At 38.4% G+C, this 21,917-nt stretch overlaps 2 protein-coding genes across 6 annotated transcripts in view; one reads left to right on the top strand and one right to left on the bottom strand.

Annotated features, from left to right (window-relative positions):
- Positions 1-10,405, bottom strand: part of AKAP3 (A-kinase anchoring protein 3) — a 34,039-nt gene extending 23,634 nt beyond the window's left edge. For 3 of the 5 annotated variants that reach the window (XM_032349047.1, XM_032349050.1, XM_032349051.1), the window contains exons 1-4: positions 9,689-9,818; positions 7,610-7,747; positions 4,079-4,186; positions 1,215-1,310 (exon numbers count right to left, since the gene is read on the bottom strand). In XM_032349047.1, coding sequence (XP_032204938.1) covers positions 1,215-1,310 — 96 coding nt within the window. In that variant the 5' untranslated portion in view covers positions 4,079-4,186; positions 7,610-7,747; positions 9,689-9,818. The other 2 variants (XM_032349049.1, XM_032349048.1) reach the window with 2 other exon arrangements.
- A 33-nt stretch (positions 10,406-10,438) lies between these two features.
- NDUFA9 (NADH:ubiquinone oxidoreductase subunit A9) overlaps positions 10,439-21,917 on the top strand; it is a 35,157-nt gene continuing 23,678 nt past the window's right edge. The window contains exons 1-4 of the mRNA XM_032349064.1: positions 10,439-10,563; positions 17,152-17,322; positions 17,668-17,765; positions 21,688-21,779. Of these exons, the coding sequence (XP_032204955.1) occupies positions 10,515-10,563; positions 17,152-17,322; positions 17,668-17,765; positions 21,688-21,779 (410 nt within the window). The 5' untranslated portion in view covers positions 10,439-10,514. The remainder of the gene's footprint in view (positions 10,564-17,151; positions 17,323-17,667; positions 17,766-21,687; positions 21,780-21,917) is intronic.

Genomic DNA, 21,917 nt, shown 5'->3' with positions numbered 1-21,917 from the left:
CATGTTTACCTACCATCCTCTTCTTCTTCACCTCTATCTCTGTTAAAGATACTTTATGAAATTTTCTCTGACCTCTTCCCACTTTGATCTGTTCTTTAAATAACTAGGCAATTATGGTCAGAAAAGCTGTTTGGTAAATTATCATGAACTTCTTATATTTGGGGTCTATCGGTTATTTAGAACTTTTCAATTATTTTTATATTTTCACACGTATATTTTTTATTTTCCCAAATTAATAGTAAGGTCTGTGAGGGCAGAAATTTATTTTCTTTCTTTTTAATTTAATTTTATTTTTTAAATATTTTATTTATTTATTTGAGAGAAAGTGAGAGACCGAGCAGTGGGGAGGGTCACAGGGAGATGGAGAAGCAGGCCCCCGCTGCTGAGCAGAGAGCCCCCGATGTGGGGCTTGATCCCAGGACCCTGAGATCATAACCTGAGTGGAAGGCAGAAGCTCAACCGACTGAGCCACTCAGGCACCCCTTTTTCTTTTTTTCTTTTCTTTTCTTTTTTTTTTTTTTGCATCTCCCAGAGTGCTTCTTCCTTAATGAGAAATCATGACTTTTTTTGTTTATTTGATTTAGTATTGAAATTCATCTATCTTTTGTTTTTCTACATGAAAGAACAGAGGTAAATAAAATACGTAATAAAAGCAGTTTTGTTTGGTACTAACTCTATAGTAACTCATATAATATATATATATAGTAACTCATATAATGAATTATTTGTTTCAGGGGTAGACTAAATTTTTTAATATCACATTATTTGCTATGGTTTCCATATTCTGACTGGACCCTGACTTACAATGCCTGATATTAAGTACTGAATAGATGTTTGTTGAATGATGACAACAGAATGATAAAGTTCTGAGAATTTTGAGGCATCCTACATTTCAAAAATAGTTTCTATGAACTTTGTAGACATTTATTAGAAATCAAATCCCCTTCTATTTAAAATTTAAAAAAATTTACAGCTGTTAATATATAGGTTTTGCATTAATTATATTTCTTCTATGAAATTACCATATATAGGATATTCTCCCCAAAACAATATGGTGAGAATTTTTTATTCTAGAGGAGTTCATGTTTTTCCCGAAGAATTTTAAGTGAGTAATGAGTAACTAAAAAGTAGTGGGTCAGAGAGATGAGTAGTGGTGGTGGAGTATTCCACTTTTTCCTAAATCCCTCCATATTTCTAAAGAAGTTCGACCTTACCATTTTCCAGTCCTGGGGCTGGCTGTCTCCAGGTGAATAGACATCAACTTTGCATACTCCATTTTGGCTTTGTAACCAGTCAACCCTTTCTGACATCTGGAGGTAGAAAAAAATGAGAAAGGGCCATCAAAGGACCAGTTACATGAAATGAAGAAGTAAGACAAATGTGTGCCCAACAGGAGCAACGCTTTCAATAGAGACTTGTCCCATGAGCTACTACAATGCACGAACCTCTAGATCTCTCCATTCTCAGTTCTCAATTGCATGAAGATTTCTTAAATATTTGTATCTCTAGTACTGAGGCCGGTGCCTGGTATATGCTAGAGGTATTTACTACAGATTTGTTCATGAATGAACCTATGTAGCCATGTCCTGCTCTATGTGTCTTTGCTTGACAGCCTTTCCACATCCTGGATTTCCACTAGACACTCAAAACTCAATGTGATCAAAATAGAATTAATTTATATTTTCCCTGCCCATTCTTGTCCCACTGACTTATTATTTTTTGTCCCACCAACTTTTACTTTTAAAGTAGTAAATGCTTCATTTTCATTAACTTCTGGAGCACTAACTTAACTTATATTAGCAGTAACTCTAGTAGTTCCTCCTTAAGAGGAGCTTAATCCCTCCTCCAGATAGCTAAGGGTGGGGGAAATTCTTAGTCTCCATGGTTCAGCCAAACTTCTGGTGCCAGGAGAAAAGAGAGGCCACATAAACCATTCAGCGGACCTTTGCATGGATGCCCTTGCTGTTGTTGATTGTTCCATAACCCTCCCAATACTTTGCTCTACTCCCTAATCTCAGTAAAGGCACTGCCGTCTAGCTGGTCTTCCAAACCAGAAAAATGATAATCATTTTAGTTGTCTTCTTCCACCCCAAAGCCTCCCTCTAGCTGCTACCACTTTCTTTTTTCATTTGTTGACAATTTTCATGAAAGAATTGCTTATACTTGCTTTTTGCTAACCTCATAATTTAGCGTAACAGCCCCCTTTCCTTTGGCCTTAGTCTTGTCTACTTTCCTTAGCATTGCATCTTATTTGAGAGTCTTTGAAAACATGGCTAATTATAATATTTGTCCACTGATAATCTACAAGAAGCTTTTCTTTGACCTCTTTTTCCATGCCAGACTTCCATTACTAGGCTTCCACACTGAAGTTCCCTTCTTTCATTATAAAATTTGCTTAACAAGGTGGAATAAAATGGCCAATTTTTCTCAACAAGGTGGAATAAGATGGCCAATTTTTCCTCTCTAATGGAAATGTCTTTTAGAAATGTGTGTGTGTGTGTGTGTGTGTGTGTGTGTGTGTGTGTATGTGTGTTCTCATATTTGGTTTGAAGAAAATAAAACATTTATTTAAAATTGTTATAGGGGTGCCTGGGTGGCTCAGTCAGTTAAGGGGTTAAGTGCCTGCCTTCAGCTCAGGTCCCATCCAGAGATCCTGGGATTGACCTCAGCTCCCTGCCTCAGTGGGGAGTCTGCTTCTCCTTCTGCCCCTCCCCCCTGCTTCTGTGCATGCTCTCTCTCAAATAAATTAATTTAAAAAATCCTAAAATTGTTGTAAGTTGTTTTAAACTGTTACAATAAAGTCCAAAAGCTTCTCCTTTTTTTTCACAGTGAAATTAAATTTTATTAAAAATTGCTTGAAATAAGTTAAGCATTATGAAGGGCTGAATACCTTGGTTAATTGGAAATGTTTGTTTTAAAGGACTTTGGGCAATGGTGGGGGCTGACATCCTCCCTCAAGATAAAAACCAACACAAATCAAATACAGATTACACAAGATCTAAGCTTATTTATAAATGGATTTACTATTTTTCTTATATAGTGTATTACAAGTAATGATTAAAAAAAAAAAAAAAAAGACCTTTTAAGAGCTACTTGTCCTTTGCTCCCGCAAAGATTTGTACCTGTTTTCACACCTTAATCACTAACTCAGATTAGGGAGTTTCTCTTACTCCTCCTGGCATTGTAATACAATAGTTTCCTTGGGAATACAGTGGGTTTTCCTCCTTGATTAGATGTTAGAATCACCCAGAGAACTGTTTAAAGATACTGACTGAGATATCACCTCCCAAAGAACCTTATTTCATTGGTTTTGGGTGGGGAAACTTAGCCACTGAATATCTTAAAAGCATCCTGGGTGATTCTGAAGTACATCTACGTAAGAATGAGAACTCCTGGGTCTGGGGATTCTGAGAAAGACTGCCTAGCTCCAGATTCTTTATTATTATTTATTTTATTATTTATTTATTTATTTATTTTTCTTTTCGGCGTAACAGTATTCATTGTTTTTGCACCACATCCAGTGCTTCATGCAATCCGTGCCCTCTCTAATACCCACCACCTGGTTTCCCCTACCTCCCATCCCCCGCCCCTTCAAAACCCTCAGATTGTTTTTCAGAGTCCATAGTCTCTCTAGATTTATTTTTATTTATTCTTTTCTTTAAAAATTTTCTAAGATTTCCTAACATTCTTTGGTATCTTATTTCAATTTTTTTTAAACCATAATAAGGGAGTTCTTAATGTCTATGAAGTCAAGCCTTTATTGTCTCTCAGCAACTATTATCTGCTAATATTCTTATACTTGAGGAAGCATAGAACCATGAACAAAAGAATGGGTGTTACTATTACTTGTACAGAGAATGAGAAGACTTAGAAATAGACTGCTCTGAACTGTTGCTAGAACAAGTGAAAGCCAGAAGCTTACCTTTCAATTTCCAGTTGGTATTTTCTCTTAATGAATTACATCTAATAGAAAATGACAAAATTGATAGGGCCTCCTCACTTATTTAAGCTATCTATTATAATTAAAAAGCCAGAATGAAAATTAAGTACAAAGGAAGGAAATTATGTGATCACTTACTCTTACTGAGGACAGGTTCTGAGGTACGAGGAAAGCTCGTGATTAATTTGTTGTTGTCTTCACTATCCCTAAATTTACCCACCTCTCCTGCCATGAAATATAAGGGATCTGCAATGGAAGGACACAGATAAAAATGACTAATTTTACATATGAACCCTATTGCTCTTATTACCAAATAATGATTTTGACTTTACTCATTATTTTTCACATGTAGTACGCAGGTCATGAGCACAAAATGACATTCAATTTAAAGGCCACATCTTATTCTGGGTGCAGTCTGATGTTCCCAGATGACAAAAAAAAAAAAAAAAAGAAGGTTCCATCTTCTGGCCAACACTATCTGAAATGACTATTGCTATTCTCTACTTTCAAATCAGTGGTATATAGGGTTATTTAACAATGACAAAACTAGAAGTTTTTAACTTCATTTCAAACTTCTTGATTAGGAAGTCAGAAAAGTAGTAGCTAGGATGAAGAATAAGTGTCCTGAATTCAGGGATCTCAAAGCACTTTGTAAATATTCTTTTGAGGACTTGAGAGAAATATACATCTTCATGTTGCAAAGAGCATATATAGTTAATGTTAGCTCTAGCTTCCAAATCAAAAATCTTCCCTGTATTTCCTCTTCTGAGACATTTTCATAGAAGACATTAGGGCATTGTACTCTCATATTGGAATATCCATGCACACCCCACCCTCCTGTGATATCTCTCTAAATCCCACCCTTGCTTGGTAGCTCAGGACAAACTTACCACGTCTATAAAATATTTTCTAAATATCTAATTGAACATGATTGCTCCTCTGCCAAAGTTTCCATCATATTTTGTTTCAACCTTTACATCCCATCTAGTTCTTTAATTGCTCACGTATATTTCATCTCTGTAATTATTTTTTTTTAAGTAATTTTTTTAAAGATTTTATTTATTTATTTGACAGAGAGAAATCACAAGTAGATGGAGAGGCAGGCAGAGAGAGAGAGGGAAGCAGGCTCCCTGCTGAGCAGAGAGCCCGATGCGGGACTTGATCCCAGGACCCTGAGATCATGACCCGAGCCGAAGGCAGCGGCTTAACCCACTGAGCCACCCAGGCGCCCCTGTAATTATTTTTTAAGTGAAAAAAAATTCTTATTAGGTTATGTTAGTCACCATACAGTACATCATTCGTTTTTGATTATAAGATGGTGTTTTGAGGACAGATGCATTTTCTTACTCATCTCGGGATCCCTCACAGTAACTAATGTCTTAAAGTTGGTGCTTAATAATTATCCACTGTAGAGAGAGTCAATTATTATATGGTTTCACTTACTTTTGGAGCATAAGGAATAATATGGAGGACACTGGGAGTTGGAGAGGAGAAGTGATTGGAGGAAATCGGAGGGGGAGACAAATCAAGAGAGACTGTGGACTCTGAGAAACAAACTGAGCGTTTTGGAGGGGAGAAAGTGGGGCGTTGGGTGAGCCTGGTAGTGGGTATTAAGGAGGGCACATATTGCATGGAGCACCGAGTTTGGTGCATAAGCAATGAATTCTGGAACACTGAAAAGAAATAAAACAAAATAAAATGAAAAAAAATTATCTGTTGAAAGAATGAATACAGGAAAACTGCCTATTTCGAATTCCAGATAGTGTAATCTTTTCTTTCTTTCTTAAATAGGAGAATCTGAGAACAACAAAAAATGGTTTGCTCGAGTTTGCTATGGTGTTAAGCCACACATTCAGGCTTTCTTGAAGTTTGGTTCCTTTTGGGGATAAGTTCACCCCAGAAACACATTCAAGGTATAAATAATTATCTAACAATTTATTAACAGAATTTCCTATCCCAATAACACCAATAAATCAACAACCTTTTAGTCATATATATCCAACAAACACTTCTACTTACATAGACTAATGTTTTTATTCTATTTTGTATGTCTTCTGCATTTTTATCTGCATCCATGAATTTATTTTTAGATTTTAAATGCCCTAAATGTCCTGGCTAGTTGTATTTATATGAAGTACTTAAATATCTTTTGATGATAATGATATTCATACTTCTAAATCTGTATACATTTCCCATAATGAAATTTGAAAAAAAGGGAAGGAAAATCTAGAGTTTAATGGGCCCAATGAACAGATTCATAAATATCTTAAGCTCAAAGTTGCTGAATAATATCCTGGAGTTAGGGTAGAAAATAAAAAAGATGCTTTGTATTATCTATTAAATTTGATGAGGAAAGAAAGCTAACTCTATACAGTGTATAGATAAATGGACCCTAGAAGCCATTTATTCTAATAACCTAATTTTATAGATTAAGAAACTGAGTCCCAGAAAGGAAATGTTAAAAACACTGGATATATTCCTTTAAAAAATACAGCTTTGCAGGTTAATATTCCAGAAGGTATGAAGTTTTTCTACAGCCACGTGGCCCATAGAAGGGACAACCCTTAAAAAGTGCCAGTGTGGTTACTGTTTCAGTAATAATCGAGGAGGAATGCAAATTGTGAATGCCAGCCAGAGAAGGCATAACACAGGAATTTGGTTATGGTTCCTGTACTTCAGACCACAGCTCTATCTCAAGACATTTTTCTCCTATATCCATCATAAGCAAGAGGCTCCTGTTTATTCAAGGTTCTTAAAGTCACAGAAAAGCCCACATTACAGGCAACATAAATAAAGCTTTTGCTGGGTTGATACCTATCTCATCATGTTTTAAAGTTTATTCAACCAAGTTTTATTACTAATTTTAAAAAGGAAGAATATATTCAATTATATCCATTCTCTTTTTCTCTCTCATTCCCTTCTTTTAAGTGCCAGGTACATTGTACACACTCAATAAATTTGGTTATTCTTAACATCAGTTACAATGGATTATTTAAGGATTAGAAGTGTGTGTGTGTCTGTGTGTGTCTTTTCCCTTGGAGATACCATTCACTGTTAGCTTCTCTGTGGATCTCCTCCATTTTCACTTTCCCTTAACTTCTTCTCCTGGTGCCTCATAAATACAGATATTTCCTCCACAAGGCTTTATATATATCCTGACTTTTCCATGTTCTCTATTGTCTAGCCAAGGCTTCAGAAATAACAGTAGAGATGATGAAAGTAAATGAGAATTAGGACGCAGGACTCAGAGCTACACTGGTCTGATTTTGTTATTAGAGCACAGGGAGAAAAACAAAAAACAAAAAACACAACTTTTGGAATAGTTACACAATGAAGAGAAGTCAGCAGGTAGTTAAGCTTCCAGACTCATCATCAAATTGGGAAGTGAGGAGTAAGTCCCCTTTGTGATCCCAAATGGATGGCCAAGGAGATCTGGTTAAATCTGCAATTAAGTTAAAATTTCAGCAGCAAAGACGATAGGTTTAGCTGTTACACTACTGAGGGAGAGGCTCATTTATTTCCAGAAAACCCTGATGTAAAATTTAAACTGTGCAAGAAGGGAGGCTGGGTTGAACATTAAAAGTTAACCATCACTTGTCACTGAATTCTCCTTTTTAAGTACAGAAGCTCAGAAAATAGGCTGTTTTATCAGTCCAGTGGATTTCCTACCTCTGTAGCACTGGAAGAGTGAACCACAGAAGACTCCAGACTATACGTTAAAAGTCAATGAAGATGCTGGGATGTTCTTGCTCAGCTCAAGATCTTGTTTCCTCCTCCAGCCTTCCATGTACCTCCCCCTTGTTGGGACTGAAGAGTGACATCAGAATCACAACTGGTGATATCATTGTCTCTATAGCAACAGTAGTGAGGCTATCAGAAACTTAGTTGTCAAAGGACAAGGGGGATAGGTTAAAATACACTCCATGTCTCTGATGCTTAGTTTGGAAGGACTGGGCTTGCTTTCCCCTAATTAATTTTCTCCTTTAAGTAACTGGGCAGGGAATATGGGTGGAGAGAATTTTGCCATTGGATCGTACTTAAAACAACAGAGTGTTATATGTAAACAAATTCAGATGGGTACAGAGAGGGAGAAATAAAAATTCAGCATCAACTAAATTTTTTTGTGCAAAGCCCATGAAATCACTTCATTTCGTGGACCCAGTCTTGACTCTGAGTTATAAGCATCTTACCTTTTGTAAAAACAAACAAACAAACAAACAAATAAGTTTGCAGATATTTTGCCCAAACTGACTATCTCTGGGTTATAATTTATCTTCAATGGTCAGAGACAGTAAATCTAATCCATTCTCTGCAATGCCTCAATCTGAGGAAATGTACTGGGATAAATCACACTTAGAGAGACATTTGGCTGACAATTTCTGTCCTTGAGGAGGACTTTATTCTTAGTACATTCTCTTTGGAAATATTACCCTATGAACTTTTAACTAACGATTAAGTATAGGACTAGCACATAGTTTTCATGAAACAAAAGAATCTTGATCAAGGCCACAAGATAAAGATTAAAATTTTTAACAAATTCAAAAGTGACTGGTTTGTTACAGGCTTCCTTCAACAAGGTTTTTTATCTACTGATGATTTTTTTTATACTGTCTCAGTTTCTTCATCTTTAAAATAAAGGAATTGGGCTTAATTATCTCTTAAGATCCTTTCCAGCTCTAACAGTCTAGAATTTTTGAAACTTTGGTGGTATGTAAATAGACCTGCTCAGGTGTGGCTCAGTGGGTTAAGCCTCTGCCTTTCCCTCGGGTCATGATCTCAGGGTCCCCACATCAGGCTCTCTGCTCAGCAGGGAGCCTGCCTCCCGGCCTCGCTCTGCCTGCTGCTCTGCCTACTTGTGATCTCTCTCTTTCTCTGCCAAATAAGTAAATAAAATCTTTAAAAAAAAGAAACCTGCCCAGATGACAACTATTAACTGATAGAGCGAGGACTGGGATCTAATATTCTGAGTTTTAAGTCAGTGCTCTTTCAACAATATGTCATCTTGAAATTAGTATTGAGAACATGAGCCAGTGTTCGACTTCAAGATGTAAAATAGCAGCCTTGCCATTTTACACAGGGGTTAGGAGGCCGCTCATGATAATGGGGTCTGCCAGTTTATCAGAACCAGTCAAGTATTTTATATTCATATTGACTCCAGAAGCAAATATTTGAGAATTTTAAGTGCTGGGTGAACACTGGATGAGACCAAGAAATATAAGACTGTAATATTATCGAACCTCTCTGATAAAATTTTCTCAAGAAATTTTCTTTTCTTTAAGAGTTTCTTTTCTCTTCCAACTCAGTTTGGTACAGGACACTTCAAGAAATAGTGGAGGTGGAATGGGAGTGGGAAACAACGGATCTCACAAGCCCAGTAATAGGCAACCACTACTCATTAGGGGACTTTTGTCCATCCAAGCAACTCACACTACTTTCCTCTTGACAAAAACAAAGCACTGAAAGAATTACCAAATCTAGAAAGATCCCCCAAACTAATTTGTTTTCTAACAAACCCAAGGCAGATGTCTCAGGACAGATTGCTTGTTGCTGTCTCCCACGCAGAGATTTTGAGCAACCAAAATAAACTACTTAAAAATGCAAGTGTTTAATCTTTCTGCAATCTCCCCAGGCTCTAGCTAGAACAGTGCAGATTCTCAGAGTCCACGGTTAAGAAAATAAAAATTATAAACTATTGTTCTAGACTCGTCTTGAGTTTCCTTCTAGAAAAAAGTGCAGTGGCATACATACCCGCTAAATTTTACTTAACATTTCAGGAGGTTCACAGACTTCCTTGAGCCACTCATCCCTGGAGTCATATGTCAGGTGGTAATAAGTGCTTTCATATTAAATAAAAACAACAAAGAGAGGACGGAATGATGACCACCTGGGGTGTCAGAGTAGCTTTCTCCGAGCAGAAACTTGAGCTGGTGTAGACTTCTGAGTAAGCATCCCAGGTAAAGGGTACAGCAAGAGCTAGGGCTCGGAGGAGACAATGTGATTGGCGAGTTGGACGTGCACATCCTGATTTCCATTTCTCTTCTTTCCCTTCTCTACCCTCCCGCCTCACTTCTTTCTTGTTCAACCTCTCCTCTGGACCCCGGTTCTTTCGTCTGAGAACTTCCTGAGTGCTGGGGCCACGCCTCCATTTTCCCCTAGTCTCACCAGAGCTGCTCTGACATTTTCAGGAAATGAACTGAACTCAGAGTCAGGAAAGTTGGGGTCCCTGCAGCTCGAGTTCTGCTGCCATTTTGCACGCCCGTCAGTCAGTCACTGGTTGACTCTGAACTTTACGTTCCCTGACAATGAGATTATCTTTACGGCCCACCCCAGATCTGAGATTCTAATCCCAAAATTCTTCTCTATTTCCCTTCTTTCCCTTCTCCTTCACATTCCCTCCCTTGCGCCTTGCTCTCTCTTCCCCCAGCTCTTCTCTCTTCATATCCCACCCGTATCTCCGACCCACGCCTTCGCTTCTCGGTTTGCGCCTGCGCAGACAGACGTGGACGATGACTTTTAGCCCAGCTCAGTAGCCGTAGTGGGTCGGAGCGCCGGCCGTGGGGGATTGTGGGAGAAGATGGCGGCCGCCGTTCACCCCCGGGTTGTCCGGGCCCTGCCAATGTCACGTAAGTGTCACCGGGAACAGCGGCCCCCGTTTGGGATTGCGAGGCGGGGATCGGAAGTGTTGAGAGTGGCGCGGTGCTGCAGTGGTCACGCCGACTCCCGACTACCTTGGTCTTTCTAGGTCCGGGACTGCCTGTAGTTTCTGCTTTCCTTTCCCCCTCCTTGGCTCACATTGAATTGTACACTTGGGAAGGGGTCTGTGCTGAGCGAACCTGAACAGTAGGAAGGGAAAAGGAGGAAGTGCGGGACATGTAAAGGATCGAAAGATCAGTTCTCATAGGGTTGTAAGGGTTTGAGGTTATGAAAAATTAGTGTGTGTGGCCGGTGGCGGGACGTTCGGGGGTTGGGACGGGGGCGAGATCTGAAAAGGATGGAAGACAGAGGATAGAGAAGTTTCTTAATGAATTTCTGTACGACCTTGTGCAAGCCCTTAATCTGTCTCAATTTCAGATTCTTCATGTTACAGTGGGGATGGTAATACAACAATGTCAGGAAGTTTACGAAACGATTAAATAAAGTAATATTTATTAAAGTACTTTCTGAGTCAAAAACATCGCTGCATATGTAGAATGTGTTAGGTCGAGACACTGGGGCCTGGAGGAGCGAGGGATGCTGGAGAGAACAATTAGGGGCTTGGTGGAAAGTAATGTGAAGAAGAGTAAAGGATATCTTAAGGTTTGTCTAAGCATTGTTCATTTTTCCTTCTATTCTGATTGGATATGCTGTCATGGTCCTCAAGTTGAAAATACACATTTGCTCTTACACTCAAGAAAGGAGGCAAGAAAAGCAAGAAATTGGGAATACAGTTACAACTTAGTATCATTCTTCCCTTTCCACCCTTTCACAAATTTGCCCCAGTCAGCCTCCAAAAATTGTGTTTTTCCATTGTGTATTCAGGTCATTATCAAATATCATTTGCTCTCAAAGTTAGCTGCATGTCAGAATCATTTTTAGTGCTTTAGAAAAAACAGAAATGGGGACTCATTGCAGAGCTATTGAATCAGAATTTTTGAGACTGACTCCTTGCACCTTAGGTTTTAAAAAAGCTCCACAAGTCCTTCTGATGTTTAGGGTGAGGAGCAAGTCAGGAGTATTTGGAGGCCACATTTCTATTTTCCGTCTTGGGTAGAGCTGCTACATACCACTAGAAAGGTGATTGGTTCACATTGTTTATAGTGGGTGGTTTTGTAGCTATGACTTTTTTGCAAAGACATTTGTTGGTTCTTGTCAAAGTATTACATAGGTGGGACATAATGTAGATCATGAATGATAATAACTGCTATTTTTGTGCATTGGCTATTTGCTAACCACAGTTCTAAGTATTTTAAAATAAATATTTATTAAAATAAGTATTTTAAAATAAATGAATATTTTCACTTTAACTTCTTTTTAGTTGAAACCATAGCTTGTTCTGTTAACCTCTATGCTTTATTGTCTCTGGTAAGTAAGCTTTTGCATCAACTCTAGAGAGGCCAGTCTAGTGTATAACAAAAAAAAACTATAGGACGGAACTGTGTGAAACAATTATATATGGTGAGATGTGGAGAGACTACTAAGTACCATAGGAAATCAGAAAAGGGAAAGATTAGTATCATTTGAAGTAGGGAAGATTGGAAGAGCAGTGGAGAATTGCAGTGCTTCCACTGATTCTTCTTTTTGTTTTTTAGGATTGTTATGATTTGGAAAGTGAGAGAAACTAGGCATTTTCCTGGCATGGGCAAGGACAGGGTGGTGAGAATGGAATCACAAAGTGATTAGGAGGCAGTGAACAGACTACCTGTAGATATGGGATAGTAGGAAAGAAAGTTGAATATGTTAGGTAGGATCAAATAATGGAGGACTTTGAAAGTCAAGCAGTTTTGTCCAGTGGTCTGGAAAGTGAGTTTTGCAAGAGGAGTCAGTGAGATACAAAAATACAGTATTAGAACTTAAAAAAACATTTTCAGTAATAATAACAACAGTAGCTAACACGTAGTTCAAACTATATACCAGACACTATTCTAAGTGCTTTAATATGCTTTATAGTGTGTATGACATATTGGTACTACACAGAATGTATGTGTGATTTATAAATGTTTAAAACTTACGCAGTGTGCAAGCAAATATGTTTGGAGAAGATTGGTTTATATATTATAGTAAGAAGCCAGTAGAGGTTTTTGAGGAGAAGAATATAATGAATAAAGACTATTACTCTCCTAATGGTGTTCATAATATATGGAAGAAAATAGAGAAGTTGGAGCCAAAGAAGGTAACAACTTAGATTTATTAAGCACCTACTAGTGCAAGGCACTGTGATAGGTACCTACCCATATATTAATTTTCAAGTCAACCCTCTAAAATGTAAGCTCCCTAAGACCAGGGACTTTTTTATTGTGCTAGTCAGTTTCTAGATTAGTGGTTGGCCTGTAATTGTTGGGGAAAAATAAACAAATAATCTCATGAGGTTAGTGTAACATCGCCTGAAAGATTTTGAGGTAATAACAAGTGAAAGCTTCTATTACTCATGGAGTGCTTAACATGTGCTACATAATGTGCTAAGTGCTTTATATACATTTACTATAATACTCCTAACAGTCATTTGTGGTATTAACTCCTTGAATGTAGTCATTCTTCCTGCTTTATCCAGTGTCCTCGTTTCCTTCCTTATTGAACATTCTAAACATTCCCTCATATATTCTTAACTCCTCAGCCCATCTGCCTGTGGCATTTAAAACAAAACAAAACAAAATAAAACACTAATTAAACCAAGCTTTCCACATATTTCCTTCATACCCCTGAATAGTAGAGAACTGAGCTACAGAAAACTCCAAACTGACCTTATTTTGACCTTAAATTCATGAATACAAATATCAAGTAGATTTTCAGTATTATGTTTTTCAAAGAAATTTGTTTTTTCTTTTCCATATGATTATTTAACATTGTCAGTTTCCTAAAACTTGTAACCTGTGCTTCTGTCTCATTCTCACCTTTACCTTGAAATCAGAGAAATCAGATGAGAACGATCTTTTTCCCCAACATAAAAATCTAATAGCTGAGCTGAGATAATTCTCAGCTTTCCCTCCTGTGATAGTGGATAAACCCCTCGTACTTTGATCTAAAGCCAGTTCTTTTCTGCATTCCATCCCATCTTCAGTTACCTGTGTATTCCCTCTCCTGAATCATTCGTTTTCCCCTTCTACTCATTTCTGTCAGTGTATAAATATGTTATAATAGCTCATATGGAAAAAAAAAATCCTTCCTTGGCCTTATGTTCCTCTAGTCCTCCCCCTACCTTTTACGTCATGTCTCCTCAGAAGAATCCTCAATACTGCTTTTCCCACTTCCTTTCCTCACATTCTCTCCTGCCTGCTCGAGTCAGGCTGTCATTCCCACAGCAATAAAATTGTTCTTATTAAGGCTACTCAAAACCAACATCTAGGTCTGTGGTCCTCTGTCCCCATCCTACTTCACTTTTCAGCTGCCTTTGATAGAGTTAACTATTACCTCTATCAGTCCCTTTCTTCCTTTACCTTCTGGGTACCGTTTCCTTTTGTTTTCCCCTTACTTACTGTGCTGCTGTTCAGTCTCCTTTGCTGGCTTTTCAGGCAAGTCACTTAAGCTCTCTGAGCCTGAGCTTCCTTATCTGTAAAGTGGCAGGAAGAATAGTATGAAATAAGGTAATACCTACTGAGCACTTAGAACAATGCCCAGCATCTGCTAACAGTTTTGTAAAGTTAGCTGTTACTGTAGTTTGTTGGTTATGTGTCTGATCTGCAGTGCTTGTTTTTAATCTTTGTGGTTTCAGTCACTGTTCAGTAAGCTGAAAAAGTGGGCTTTTTCTCTAATTTATGCTTTTGGGTAGGGAAAAACCATGGTTTCTGGGCAGAGTGCCACTGGAGAATCATGTGCAGAAAACAGACACACTTAGTTACTCACTTACCCACCCTTCCTCCCTTCCGCCCTCCCTCCCTGACTGCCTGCCTGCCTCCCCGCCCCCCCACACAAGTCTTCTAAAGCAATTCCGATTTGTTTCAGTGTTCCCCAAGTTTACAGAACACCAGTGCTGATGGTAAACAGTTTGTTGATTCTAGCAAAAGTTTATTAGCATTTTAAATGTTTTACTTGTTTTTTACCTATTCCCTGAAGGTTAGGTAACTTCCTCTAAAACTCTGCCATTATACGTTTCAAGGGGCTTGAAAATTAGGAGTGTGATTCCAAAGGAGTTTTACACCTCTGTGGAATGCAGAATAGTTGGTGGAACTAGGGGCGTGTAACCTGGAGAAGACTTAGAGATATACTTGCTTCACTTAAATGCAGGAGAGGGATTAGATTTGTTTTTTGTCATTCCAGAGGAGCAAAGAAATCAAAGCTGCTGGGAAACAGTCATTAATCTTCCATATGGTGGAACCCTCTGTTAGAATGGCTCAAATAAGAATGGTCTGTGATGGGAAGTCATGTTTCCCCACCTTGCAGATGTCTAGGCTAAGGCCACATGGTCTCCTTGTGCATATAAAGTGGAGATGTAAATAGTGAGAGGTTTGGCAAATTAATCTTTCTAAAGATCGGAAAATCTTTTTCCAAACATTCGATTTGTCATTACATTTGATGATTTTCAATAGCTTTATATTGTCTGAACTGTACTCTTTTTAAGAAAAAAAAAAGTTCTCTGCTAAGAGTCCTCTGCCTCCAGCATGTATCATCAACTTTATTTTTTTCATTCATTATCAGTTTCAGAGTCTGTTTCAGGTAAATCTTCTCTTCCCTGTACTGGGCTTATTCATTTCCATGTCTACATTGTTGTATGTGTAATGTGTTTCACACAGAAATCTTTTCTTTCTGTTGTTCCTCTTTACAACCTTACTCAAATTAGTTTATTGCTTGATAGCAAAAATCCCGCGAATAACCCAATTAAAAAATGGGCAAAGAGGATATGTGAAAGGCCAACAGGTACATGAAAAGGTGCTCAACATCACTTGTCATCAGGGAAATGCAAATTAAAACCACAATGAGATACCACCTTAGACATTAGAATTGCCATCATGAAAAAGGCAGGGGATAACAAATGTTAGCTATGATGTGGAGAAAAGAAAATGGCTACTGTGGAAAATAGCATCGAGGTTCCTCACAAAATGAAAAATACAACTACTGTGGGATCTAACTATTCCACTTCTGCTGATATGTTCAAAGGACATGAAAATACCAACTCAAAAGAGGTATCTGCACTCCCACATTTATTGCAGCATTATTTACAATAACAGGGACATGGAAACAACCTGTGTGCATCGGGATTTGAACAGATAAGGAGTTGTGGTATTTATATGCGATGGAATATTTGGCCATAAAAAACTAGGAAATTTGACCATTAGCTGCAACATGGATGGATCCTGAAGGCATTACACTGAGTGAAATAAGTCAGAGAAAGACAATGCTGTATGATCTAAACTTTGTCTGTTCTCACTTATATGTGGGATTAAAAAGAAACCCAAACTCATAGAAAAAGAGCACAGACTTGTGGTTCCTAGAGAAAGGGTTGCAGGAGGGGGGTTTGGAGGAAGGTGGTCAAAAGTACAAATCTATAGTTATAAATAAGTACTCGGGATGTAATGTTCAAGATGGTGACTGTAGCTAATGCTGCTGTATGATTCATAGAAACATTAAGGTAGTTAATGCTAAGAGGTCTCATCACAAGGAGAAAATTGTGTTTTTCTTCTTTCCTTTTTATTATATCTCTGTGAGATGATGAACATAAGCTGAACCTGTTGTAATCATTTTATAATATATGTAAATCAAACTACCATGCTATACGCCTTAAACTTAACACAGTGATGTATGTTATTTCTCAGTAAAACTGGAAAAAAAGTCCCCCAAATCCATTTTATCCAGGAATCTTTCCTTGTAATTATCTAAATTTTTGCTTCCTTCCTTTGCATTCTCTCTGTGTTCCTTTTAGGGGTTTTATACTCTCAATATGTGACTTCTGTTTTTCAAATGTGATTTATCTTCCTAGGTATATTGTATCCCATAGGGCAGGGAGTTTACAGTTGACTCTTGAACAATGCAATAGTTAGGGGCACTGACCCCCCCCCATTCCTGCAGTCAAAAGATCATGTATAATTTTTGGTTCCCCTTAAACTTAACTACTAATGGCTTTCTGTTGACGAGAAGCCTTACTGGTAACATAAATAGTTGATTAAAATATGCTGTATGTTTTACGTATATGTAAACACATATATACTGTGTTCTTAGTAAAGTGAGAGAAAGGAAAATGTTATTAAAGAAAATTATAATGGAGAGAAAATACAGTATTGTGCTTTATTTATTGAAAAAAATCTGTACCTGAGTGGACGTTCAAACCTGTGATGTTGAAGGATCAACTGTACTTTCTAATTTTTATATATTTCCTTACAACACATGGATTCTTGGTTGCGGTGCTTTGTGTTTATTGCTGTCGGCACTTAAATTACAATTTTTGATTTAAAAGTTCATTTTAAACTTAAGCATATGAAAGTAGTGATAGCAAAATAACGTTACCAGTTTTGAGGAAAAGAGGTTATTTACGCTCACTTTTGTATTAACATTTGCCATTTTTGTACTCTGGGGTTTTGTCTAAGGTTCTTCTATTGCTGCAAGAGCCACTGCTGTGTTTCACGGCCCTCCCCGGCGCCAGCTTCATCATGCGCTCATACCTCATGGCAAAGGTGGGCGTTCCTCAGTCAGTGGGATTGTGGCCACTGTGTTTGGAGCAACAGGATTCCTGGGCCGATACGTTGTCAACCACCTTGGTAAGTAAAGTTGCTTGAGTTCCGTATACTCCAGTGCCATTTATTAGGTTTGCCTAATGAGAAGCCATGAAGCATGTTTCTTTTCCATTTAGCAGTGTTACAGATTACTCCTGTCTTGGATTTATGTCATCTTGATCTGCTATGCATTAAGAAGCTTACCATGCTTACTGTATAGGATGTAGAAACAGGAATGTCATCTCTGTAAAGTTACGGCATCTCTAGCACAGCAAAATAGGCTTTTTGTTAAACATGGTATCCATTCACTTACCATACTAGAAATTAAATATTTACCAAATCCATATTACATTAATCTTGATCCTTGTTTTAATCCATTCTTTTTTTTAGGACGTATGGGGTCACAGGTGATTGTACCCTATCGGTGTGATCCGTATGACACCATGCACCTTCGTCCCATGGGTGACCTGGGCCAGATTATCTTTTTGGTAAGAGCCTGTGTTGACAGATGTAAATTATTGAGATCGTTTTTAGGACAGAGGCAGTGTGATAAAGAAGCAGTTTCACCCAGACTGAACCGAGGGCATCCTTCATTTATCCCAGTCTCGTAAACTCTTGCCCAGCAGTTGACAGATGCTTTCTGTAAAGGGCCGTGGGTAAATATTTTTATCTTTTGTAGGTCACAGAGTCTGTTCATGATTACTCAGCTCTGCCCTTCTAGCCTGAAAGCGGCTATAGATAATATATAAATGAATGGAAGTGGCTGTGTTCTAATAAAACTTTATCTAGTTAGACTATAGGGTAGATTTGCCTGTGGGTCATGGTTTGCCAGCCACTGCTCTAGGCCTGTGCCATCCAGTATGGTAGCCAGTAGCCGCATGTGGCCATGGAACACTTGAAATGTGGCTAATCTTAATTAAGATGTGCTGTACTTACACACCAGCTTACACACCAGCTTTCAAAGATGTAGTACAAAGAAAATGATATAGATCATTAATAATTTTTTACATTTATTACATATTGGAATAATATTTCAGCTATATTGGGTTATTTCAGCTATATTGGGTTAAATAAAGTATATTACTAAAATGAATTTCACCTCTTTCTTTTTACTCTTTTAAATGTGACTGGTGGAAAATTTAGAATTGCCTGTGTGCCTCGTGTTATAATTCTGTGGGGCAGTGCATCTGTAGATGATGAGCATCACAGATAGGGTGTTTTATAACTTAGTTTCCTTGGCACAGACTGAATTTAGAACAGCACTTGCTCTGCTTCCTTATTGTTATTCTTTAATCTGCAGGTTCTTCCTTTAGGCCAAGAGTTGCTGATGGGGTGAGGGGACCTTTCAAGGAGGTGATTAAAAACATGTGGGCCTTTTTGGTTGCCACCGTGACTGGAGACCATTTGGCTTATTAGTTAGGAGTCAGGGATGCTCCCGGGGCAGTCCCTTTCCACAGAGAATTAGCACTGCCCCTAGTGCCTACAATTATCCTATTGAGAAACACTCTGGGCCTTGATGCTCTGTTTCCTGTTCTTCTGGCTAAATTGTCCAGCTTTTATCATTCTGTATGGACTTGCGTTCTCCCATGTACACACTTCCCCTTTTAAAAAATTGGTAAGCATCCTTAAGATCTTTGATATATTCATGTAGATTATTTGTGATTGCTTTTAAATTTTTACTTACTTTTGATAGCTTTTTCATTTATTCCTTACTGAATGTTCACAAGCTAAGTATAATACTATGTTGGAAATTACTGTTTCTGAAGTTTTTTTTTTTTTCCTCTAAAATCTTGTTCTCAAATATTTTCTTGGTCTTACAGGTAGAAGAGCTTAGCTTTTTCCCTGTTTCTTTGTGACTTGACTTTATCTGTCGCTTTTTCAATCCTCTAAAGTATTTCACAAATAATAGGTGAAAACGTTGACTGGTTTGCAGATGCCGAGTCATTGGAATTGAGCTATATGATATATATCCCATACTTTCCACAGGTATTTGTAGAGTGCCTGGCATTGAGTTAAACTCTGATTATGTCTTCATGAACAAGACCACAGGGAGCTCTCAGTGTTAATAGAGAACACAGACTAAACCTACAACTTCTTTTTGTTTTGTTTGTTTTTTAGGGAAGGGGAAAGAGAGAATGCATGTGAGTGTGGTCTTGGGGGGAAGGAACAGACAGAGAGAGAATCTTTTTTTTTTTCTTTTCTTTCTTTTTTTTTAAAATTTCTTTTCAGCATAACAGAATTAATTGTTTTTGCACCACACCCAGTGCTCCATGTAATACGTGCCCTCCTTAATACCTACCACATGGCTCTCCCAACCTCCCACCCCCCGCCCCTTCAAAACCCTCAGATTGTTTTTCAGAGCCCATAGTCAGTCTCTCATGGTTCACCTCCCCTTCCAATTTCCCTCAACTCCCATCATGGAGAGAGAATCATAAACAGGCTCTGTGCCCAGCACAGAGCATAATGTGGGGCTTGATCCCACGATTTTGAGATTACGACCTGAGCTGAAATCAAGAGTTGGACGCTTAACCAACTGTACCATCCAGGCGCCCCAAACATATAACTTTGAATATAGTATTGTTTATAAAAGGGGAAAGGCAAGAAAGATAAAATGGGAAGACTTGACTATATTGTTTATTTTGGAGAAGGATGGACCATACTAAGTGTGAGGTACTGATTTCCCTGCTTTAGTCTCTGTTGGAAACTGCTATCCGAATTACCACCTGGTTTGCTAACTTGACTGTGCTCCCTGAGCCTTATCCCTGGGAATTTGGTTTCCTTTTAATTCTTTTTCTCCAGGCTTCTCTCTTGCACCATTCTTACAGGTATGCTCCAAGCTCAAGCTTTTCTACTCTGAGTCTTCTTGGATTCTTTTTTTTCTCATCCTTGCCCTCTTTTCTTTAAAAAAAAAAGCCTTTTTTAGGTCTTTATGTGTAGAACTGATTTTTTTTTTTAATTAGCTATGTCACTTACCATGCTGTAGATTGTATGTCTGTTTTACTTGATCTTCGTAGCAAACCCTTGATATGGGTTGTATTTTCAAATTTTCCATGGAGGTTGGAGAGATAACCTTGTACACACAGTTCACAAAAAGCAAATGGAATTCCTGTCTGACTCGCCAGCTGTCACTAATATATGTCTCTTGTACCCCATCTCCTTCATCAGTTGTACCTAGTTCCTCCTGCTGAGGGCTTCATCTTTTGCTCGTGAGTCTGGTTTCTGGAGCCCTGTCTTTTCTCAATTGCGCCGGTTGGTTAGTGGGCCTGCTTCCTCCATCTCCACATCATTCCTTTCTCACTCTCTCTCTCCACTCACTCATACAGACCCCTTAGTGTTTTACCCCAAGAACTTCTTACTACTTATTAATTTCCTTTGAAATGTTTTTAAAAAATCCAATTTCATTTTTTTCTTTCCTTTTTTCTTTTAATTAATTTTTAAAAATTAACATATAATGTATTGTTAGCCCCAGGGGTACAGGTTTGTGAATTGCCAGGTTTACACACTTCACAGCAGTCACCATAGCACACACCCTCCACAATGTCCATAACCCCACCCCCCTTCTCCCAACCCCCCTCCCCCCAGCAACCCTCAGTTTGTTTTGTGAGATTAAGAGTCTCTTATGGTTTGTCTCCCTCCCGATCCCATCTTGTTTCATTTATTCCTTTCCTACCCCCCAAACGCCCCACCTTGCCTTGCAACTTCCTCATATCATTTTAACACAGAAAATGCTGTACCTTTTTCTGAGGTCATTTAATCCCTGGTCTCCCATTTCAGACAAGAATCGTCAACCTGACTGTAGCCTGAATTGCTCAGACATTTAGTTCTACACTGAAATCTGCCATTGACTCAGCCTGCACTTTTAGGCAGGTCACTCCTCCCTGAGTGTTGTTTTCATGTCTTTAAAGTAGAAATGACTAGATCTGGGGTTATAAAGAGGAAAGAGTTAAGAAGAAAAAAGAAAATAGTCATGAATGCTCCCAATTTAATGTTAGCCTTTCAGAGATACTCCACCTATCTTCAGTCTGTATCTGGTTGCTGCAGAAGGGAAAGTCAGTTTTCCTCCCAAATGATCCTTGCTCATGGGCTCTATTTCAGGAAGGGAGATTTGGTAACCAGAGTCCCTTACAAACTTGCAGGAGGCGGTTGGATGGCCAGAAATGAATGTTCCCCACTAAAAGTGAATACTGTCTTTTCTAATTCTATCATTTAATTACCTGGATAAAATAGATACACTGTGACCTGTTTATCTCCAGGAGAATCAGAGAATCAGCAGGGAGTTCGAGACCTCATGACCATTTCTCTTGTAATTAATGGAGCCTGTATGAAATGGTACCATATTATACCTACCACAGATGGCCTAGTTTGAAACTTGCCCTAATGTTTGCATCTGACTGGCTGTTGTTCTTACAGGAATGGGACGGGAGAAACAGAGATTCTATCCACAGAGCAGTGAAGCACAGCAACGTGGTCATTAATCTTGTTGGGCGAGAATGGGAAACCAAGTAAGTTTTTGCTCTTATTTTTTCTTTGCATATGCTGTCTTAGGGCTCAGTAGACATTCGCTGGGTACCTTCTAATGTCAGGAATTGTAGTTACCACATTTTTAATTAGTCCATCATTAAGCATTGATTAAACAGCTG

Source organism: Mustela erminea, chromosome 6, assembly GCF_009829155.1.
Source record: "Mustela erminea isolate mMusErm1 chromosome 6, mMusErm1.Pri, whole genome shotgun sequence".
NCBI lineage: Eukaryota > Metazoa > Chordata > Mammalia > Carnivora > Mustelidae > Mustela > Mustela erminea.
This window is presented reverse-complemented; position numbering and strand designations above follow the sequence as displayed.